General features: G+C 30.8%; 1 protein-coding gene across 1 annotated transcript in view; it reads left to right on the plus strand.

Annotated features, from left to right (window-relative positions):
* LOC108693006 (polycomb protein Asx) overlaps window positions 1-5,665 on the plus strand; it is a 6,829-nt gene extending 1,164 nt beyond the window's left edge. Inside the window, exons 2-7 of the mRNA XM_018201633.1 lie at window positions 336-595; window positions 857-2,029; window positions 2,178-2,453; window positions 3,111-4,004; window positions 4,122-4,361; window positions 5,127-5,665. Of these exons, the coding sequence (XP_018057122.1) occupies window positions 336-595; window positions 857-2,029; window positions 2,178-2,453; window positions 3,111-4,004; window positions 4,122-4,361; window positions 5,127-5,543 (3,260 nt within the window). The 3' untranslated portion in view covers window positions 5,544-5,665. The remainder of the gene's footprint in view (window positions 1-335; window positions 596-856; window positions 2,030-2,177; window positions 2,454-3,110; window positions 4,005-4,121; window positions 4,362-5,126) is intronic.
* Window positions 5,666-8,510: the final 2,845 nt, after the last annotated feature.

Raw genomic sequence — 8,510 nt, forward strand, 5'->3', positions numbered from 1 at the left:
TTATATATAAATATCTCAATATTTATCATATTCAATATTATATTTTATTCTTGTGATATGTTTATGAGAGATTGCAATGAATTTTTTAAGTAGTGATAAAACTTTGATTAGTGTTTGACAAATACATATGTTTTCACAACATTATTGCAAATAGACAGATTAATATAACGATAACATAATATTCATACTATTATAATTTGAACAAATATTAATTGTATAAGTTTATTTTATTTTCTTTAAATTATGCAAAATAAAGATTATAGCGAACAGTTTCATTTTCATTTACTATGTGGTAACTCATCATCTGAAATATTTCATATTTTGTATGAATATAGCAGCGGAAGAACCTGCTGCCACAATGAGAGAAGTTTTGGCTAGTTTACCTGGATTTAGCTTAAAGTCAAGTCGCAGACGATCTACAAAGAGATTGTCTGCAACCGCGCAATTAGAAGCTGGTCTTGTGGATTTGGAATCTCCAGCGAGTATATTAGCAAGTACGAGCTTACGCGCGCTGTTAAATAGGCATACATTTCAAGGCTTGCCTCCACTGTATCAACGGAAGCTTGCACAACTCCTGCCTGCTGTGGATAGACAGGTACTAAATATAATTTCTCAATAATATGTACCAATGAATTATTTGATGAAATTTAATTAAACAGAGTCAATGTAAATACACATAGTATTTACATACTATTATTACATATAGTATTTACAATCTTATGATAATTGTATTGATTTAAAGTCAGTCTAATTATAAGTTCGGAATAAGCCATGACTTTGTTTAATTTGTTTTGAAAATATACGACATTTTCATTCTAATTGAAATTTAATTTATGTTATTCTATCTTATGTCTAGGATGCTGCTATCTCTGGACTGAACAATGAATTTTTTGCGAGAGCTTGCCTGGAATGGCGGAAACGTTTAGCAGAAGGGGAATTTACCCCAGAAAATCAGCAACGCCTGAAGATGGAAGCAGAACGAGATAAAAATAAGCTAGATCCATGGAAAGTGAAACATTTTGAACCAATATGGGGAGAAAAGCGAGAGCCTAAACTTAAATCGAATCTCCATTATATTAACGATTCACGTTCTAGTGGTGCAGTAACACGGTCAAGTTTAAGACTTCGTTTGGAATCTAGCGTGGATATTCCTGCTGTGGATATTCCTACTGTGGATATTCCTAACGTGGATATTCCTTCATCTGAGCATGCTGTCTGTTCCATTGTAATAACAGATGATAAAGTTGATACTAGCTGCAAGACCGAAATAAGCATAAAGAGTACCGATGATCTAGTTAGTTCTGAAGAAGTGCAACAAAATTTAATGTCCTTGGATTATAATACATTATCAGATAATGTGACTGATGAGAAACATTTAGATAACTCTATGCAAGTAAATTCCATGGAAATAACAGAAGATATTCAAATGCATGAAGGTAAAATAGAAGAAACTGACAAGATTACAGATATTTGCGAGAAACAAGAATTGGTTGAAGCTAATGATATTGCAAGACAATTATGTCAAGGAGCCATCTCAAATGTGTACGAAGAAGAAACAAATTTTTCCACCAGCGAGAAAAATTTGCCACCTGTAGAAAATAACATAATCGAAGCATCAGAAGAAGATACTGTGCTATTACCCGATGATAATTCATCACCCAGATCGAGTGAACAGATAGAACGTGCATCGCATACGTCCGGGGAATCAATTTCACAGCTTTCCAGTGAATATATATCGCAAGCATCCATAGATCAAATTTCTCAGATGTCAAAAGAACAAATTTCACAAATATCTAGCGATCAGATTTATCAAATATCGGATTGTGAAACTACGAGTATCCTTGAAAGTTCATCACCGCAGGATCAAGTTAGGCCCACAGATATCGTTATAGAGGATGCCAGTTTGATTAACAGTGATCAAACTGAAGTAACGCAGACTTCTCATGAAAATACAGCGGACAGCGAATCACAAATTCCAGAAGGAATGGAAATCGATAGTGAGACTTTACAGCGTATTCATGAACTTGAGGTAAAAATTTTAATCCCCACTACAAACGCACTATTAAGAGATTGTAGATATGTCATTAGCACAATTTCGATTGACTGTAATATTCATGAAAATAAAAATAAACTATCATTATATTGTCTCCGTTGTCAAAAATTTAATTATGATTTAGGTACGAGGAGAAATGCGAGAAATGTATGAAGAAATTTCGGGATGTCCAGAAGAGATAATATATCCTATTCTTGAGGGAATGGAAATGGCTTCAACTAATTCAGAAGTAACCGAGCCTCAAGTAGTAACTGGACAAACTGAAGATACTACGGGAACGGACGTAAATGCTGGTAATGAGGATGAAGCTTTACGAGAGGCAAATAATTACGTCTGTTCTGAAATGTTAGAATGTAGTTGGACAGTGGATCCAACCGTTAATAACATTAATAATAACAGGGTAAATATACACATAAATAATTTTTAATCCTTACTGTACAAAGTCGGGTCACTAGTGATCGAGTGATTCCTGTTCATGCAAGTTTCTTTGAATCTGTCGGTAATTATAAATTATACTATATTTTATTATTTTCCAAAATGAAGTTTTCATATTTATTCTAGAAAGTTGAAAATATGTTGGTAAATTTTTAGAAATTTTTTTTAACCATTTTGAATAAGTGAAAAATATGGATTTTAGTGACCTATGTTTGAACGGATGAGGTACCAAATTGTATCTTGTATTGTAAGGATATTAATATTATTTATACCGTACAAATATATCAGTGATATAATTTATATAATTTAAAAAATTATATAAATATAAATTATATAAATATAAGTCGATAAGTGTGTTATTTTGTTGAAAATAACTCAATTCTTAAAGATACAAAATATTAGTATAAGATTTGAATACAAAACAACCTGGTCAAATGTAGGTAGTTAGAATATTACAATGTATTTATATTAAATAAAATTGTAATATGTAGAATATAGATCTTGAAGTTTAAAGAGAGATTTAATATAAATATAAAGAAAAATTAGTTTGATAAATTTTGTTTATTTTCAAAAATTTAACGTTAACAAAGTTTTATATTAATTTATATTTTTCATTGCAAAGACGCAAGAAGAGCTGCAGGTACCTTGGCCTTTAGTGGCGGCTGCTCTCGATGGATCTGTAGCGGCTAATATCACAGTAACGACGCAAGATGAATGCAGCGAAACTTCCACAACAACCGATTCTACAACTTCTTCGCAACAGTTTATTAATGCAGATGCCAATGTGGAATCTGTTAATTGTATTCAATTACCAGTTGTTCAAGGAACCACATTTCAATCAGATTTAACTATCAACACACCGAGCAGCAGTTGCGTTATGAAGAATTTGCAATCGCAAAGTCCGCCGATCATCACATTCCCGCAATTGCAATCTATTAGATTTGTGCAAACGGGTTTTAATCCGGAACAAGAGACATCTCCATTGGCGAATAATTCTACGATCTCGGCCCAACTTCAGCCTCAGAGTAATACTACACAAGTTAACATGATACAAACGCAAGATACCATTACTCAAATAAATACTCAAAATAACAATGCACGTAATAACGTGAATCAGAACACCATTGCAACGCAAAGTCAAGTACAAAATACTCTCCCGACTACGGTGGGAGTACAATCTCAGAATCGTGCACAAAATTCAATTGCTATTCAACATCAGACTGCTACTTCTGTTCAATCTCGACAAATTGCGGCTGTGCATCAACAACAGCAGCAGCAACAAACACAACAACAGACACAACAGCAGCAAACACAACAGCAGCAGACACAACAGCAATATCCTGGACCATCACTAACTGTCACCGACCGATCATCACGACCTTCGCGTGCATCTAATCAAGGCAGCCATAGAGGTTCTAGGAATAATAATAAAGAACAAGGAGGTAGATCGAGAAGCTCCACCAAAGAGCCTCCGGGTGCTGTCAATTTAGAGCGCAGCTATCAGATATGTCAAGCGGTAAACTAATTTAGTATCCCATTTAAAATATATGCGAATGTAATAAAGATATGAATTTATTATAAATTGCGATGCGCTATTACATTAATAAATGTAGGAACACTGATATTATTTCAGGTCATACAAAGTTCACCAAATAGAGATCAATTGAAGGCCCATTTAAAACCACCGCCAAGTTTACTTGCTAGAGGAGATGGTGCATTCACAACCAGCAAATCTGGTGGTCGCACCCTGACGACGGTCAAACCCCAGAAAACACAGCAAGCGATACAACATAATAAACAAGCTCAAAATAAGACGCAAGCAGTTATGCTGAGACATGTATTTGCATCGGCGCGTCAAGCTGCATCAACGGAGGTATTAGCATTTATTACATATATTAATTATTAATATAGCCATTTAGATTTATATTTACCTGTGCTATTTTCTGCACATATTACTTGCCATATCAAGGGTAAAGTATTAATATCAAATTTCTCTCTCTTTTTGTGAATCTAACATTGTCGTGAAACAAATTAAAAAAAAGTTCATTCTTAATACGACAAAACTTATAACAAATAAGACCTGATGAAATTTTACTAAAATTATAAATTTTACGAATTAAGGAAATACGTCACAGTAAATAATTATAAAAACACATATTTTACTATAAATATATCTTTCATTTGAGTTTATATCCTTTAATATTTTTCTCATCATATGAAATATATATACTGAATATTTTGACGTACACGCATACTATTTTATCCTTTTTTGTGTGTACAGTGCTAATCTCGCGGGTCTCTTGTGATGATCTCGGTATCATACAGGTACCTAAAAAACAAGTCTTTACATTAGTTTTGCGTTTCTAAATGCAGTAGAGATAGTATGACTGTAATTACCAGATGCAATGACGCAGCAATGATTTTGTACAATGCTACAAAAATTTATTTATACAAGTCTGACAACAAAGATGATGAACAAACGTACTTACGCAAACAGACTTAGAGTGCTAATTGAAATGTTATTTGTTTAATGTATTTCTATTGTCGATTAAAAGTAGCTTGAACGTGCAATATATCAGTTCAAGTTGCGTAAAATATTTGTAATGATTTTCTTAATTAAATCTTCAATGCCTTGTAGGTTACAGAAAGCACTCCCATAGCGCAGCTTGGTTCCACCACCAGTAACGGTCTCGGGCAATATATACTTGTACAAAGGACGGGAGTTGGGGACAGTGCACCGAGAGCATCATCCGCACCTCCATTACCGCCGCAGATTGCAGGAATGGGCGTTGGGGTTCATTTAGTTCGAGGAAGACCGGCCAGCGCCGGGGAAGGTTCCCATCAGGCTGTTACTCTGAAAGCAAGAGGCGCGGATAGCAGAGTGACAGGCGGAGCGGAACCTGGTGCACCCGGCATGATAATTGGCGGCGATCCGCCACCTCCGTGTGAATGTAATATGCGAGGAGCCATGGTAATTTGTCGGCAGTGTGGTGCCTTCTGCCACGATGACTGCATCGGGCCTCAACGTATCTGTGCTACCTGCCTCATACGTTAATTCTTCTTCAACTGTTTGTGTATAAAATTAAATCCGTTATTAGATAAGAGTGCTGAGCATCTAAATTAGTAAATGGAAAATATCAAACATGTTATCGTATGAATTCATATATGTACATACACAAAGACACACGTATATAATATGATATATAAAGGATAAACAAAATAATATAAACACCTGAGAAATACACTTATTTATTAATAAGAAATTAGCCCATCATTTGCTTTTAATACATGTTTTGAAGTAAAGTCACACAATGCTTGAATTGTTGCCAATGTAATCCTTTAGTAGAAGATCTTTCAATTGCTTATATAAATAATATTAGAAGAGGAAATTTATTTCTTACTATTTTCCAAAATTATTTTCTGTTCTCCAAAACTTTAATATTTTTTCTAGCTAAGTAATCGCTTCATTTATGTATCATCAAATTATTCGTAATTTTTTTTTATTTAAAGAGTAAAGTGAGAATAAGATTTTTTCCTCCAATATTTTCTAAACAATTAAAAAATATTCTAGATCAATAGTATAACATTGCATTGTTCCTATGCTATTTAAACATAATTCTATTCTAACAAAGATAGAATTATCTATTAAAACAAATGATAAATCAACATTTTATTAATAAAATAAGTATTTCCTGAATATTTACATTATTTTGCTTATTCCCTGTATGTATGCATATATACACACATACATATATACATACAATATAATATACTATAAAGTTATCACAAGGTAATCAAAAAGTTCGAACATCTTCTACATAACATTTCTGCAATTATTGACTAAATACCGTGATCAGCGTTTGCTAATATTTTGTATGAGTATTGCATTACAATTTTCATTTAATTTTATTTATTAATAAATGTTTATTAATAAATATACTTTGAACTTTTAGTCGTACTATACATTAATATGAACGTTAAGTTTATTTTATCCGTTCAATTAAAAGAATGAAATAAATGTTCTTAATTGTCAAAATAATTTATTTTAATTTCTTTTTTGGGATCGAGATTAAAAAATAATAAAAGATAGATTTAATTTATAAGCTCTTATATATACTATGATTTTTTTATTTTCTTAATATATTGTATATTTAGAAGAGGATTTTGTGGTAATACAATGATTTTAAATAATTAGCTTACAAGTTAATTTGAGCAAATTTTCTTTACAAAAGATATGAAAATTTATATTATAAAATGAAAAATATATAAATTTTATATATTTTGTCATTCTTTCCCTAAGTTTTTAAAATTTTCTATTACTTTGGATTATTATATATTATCATAAATAAATAAAGATTTATTTTTTCGTGATTATTTGTATATTAGAAGTGCATATGTTAGAAATGCCTTGTGAATTTAGTATTCCAAAGTAGAAAATAGTAAAACTAATTTTAGCAGTTTGTTATAGTAAAAATTAACATTGTAGTGTACTCACGTAAAATTATTTAATTTGAAAATTATAAAATATTGCCCAGCACTCTTATGTAAACGGAAGTCTTTGTAGATTAAGGGTAATGAAGGATACAGTTGTGAGTATTGCAAAATTTAACATCGCTACATTATACATCAGATAAAAAAATAATTACGGATCTTATTCTGTTATTTTATCCATTATTTTTGTTATTATAAATTGATGAGTATCTATAATGAATTACTAATATTTAATAGACTTCTATATAGACTTCGTATGTGAAATTATGTTAAGACAATTCGTATCATAAGCGTAGCAATACTTACATAGTTATTTAGAACTGATACATGAAAAGATTAATCATTGAATAATTAATTTTATTGTTTGACAGTGTCTTTAATGCAGTGTCTTTATTATTGTGTTAATTTATATATTATCAATACTTCTGCTATACATTTTTATTAAAATATAAAACAAAAAATTTGTTAATATTCAATATTCGATGAATAGATACACAAAAAAGTTCTGTGAAGATACTTCGCGCAAAGTTTACTTTTTTTTAAATCATCAAACTCTAGTCTGTTTTATACATACATCTGTATATTCTTTCTACATTTATTTATTATACTATTTATTGATGGTAATTTTTTATAGTTTTTATATTCTTTATTATATAACCATTGCCATTTTATATGCATGATTATTATGAAAAATATAATTACTTCATTCATAGTCATCTTATTTATTGATAATATCATTTTCATTTATTAATGCAATGTAATAATGTAATTCTAATCCCAATATTTCAACTGTATTCTTGAAACCCTTGCTTCTAAAAAGTTTAAGACAAAAAAGTTTAATCTCTTATATATCGACCCTTAATACAGTCTTCCACTAAACATCACACTCTATAATATGTATGTTTGTTATTTATTTATTAACACACGAATTTATTTTTATTATAGCTGCATATATTCCTGTACATGTTGATCTCGAAGCTAAATGACGAATCCTTTGTACATGCTCTCTTTTAATCATTCCTTTGGAATATAGGATGATCTACTCTTCAAGTTTTAATGTAGCTCAGATTACCTTTTGCACATGTATTAATACATGTTGTATGTCAAACTAATATTATCATACATTGTGTACAGGAGCAGTAATATATCATGAGAATGAATAATTGATTAAGATTAACGATTTATTGCAAATAATAAGAGGAATAACTGAATATTCATAATTCTAACTTAGATATACTTATGTAGTCTGTATCGTTCGATTTTATCTCCCATTTTGTTACGATTATTCCCTAATATTGTTAGTTATACCGAGGAATGATTTATTGAGAAATTGCGAAGATCATTAACATAATTTTATCTATGTATGCTCTGTAGTATATCTAGAAATATTCTGTGCAGTACAAATAATGCAGTAATGATCCTTTTAGGATCATTTGAAAATATCGTTTTTGACAGTCTTAGGGTGATTAGTATTGATCTTGAACTCCTAACTTGAATTGGAATATATATATATATATATATATATATATAT

This window comes from Atta colombica, unplaced genomic scaffold (genome assembly GCF_001594045.1).
Source record: "Atta colombica isolate Treedump-2 unplaced genomic scaffold, Acol1.0 scaffold83, whole genome shotgun sequence".
NCBI lineage: Eukaryota > Metazoa > Arthropoda > Insecta > Hymenoptera > Formicidae > Atta > Atta colombica.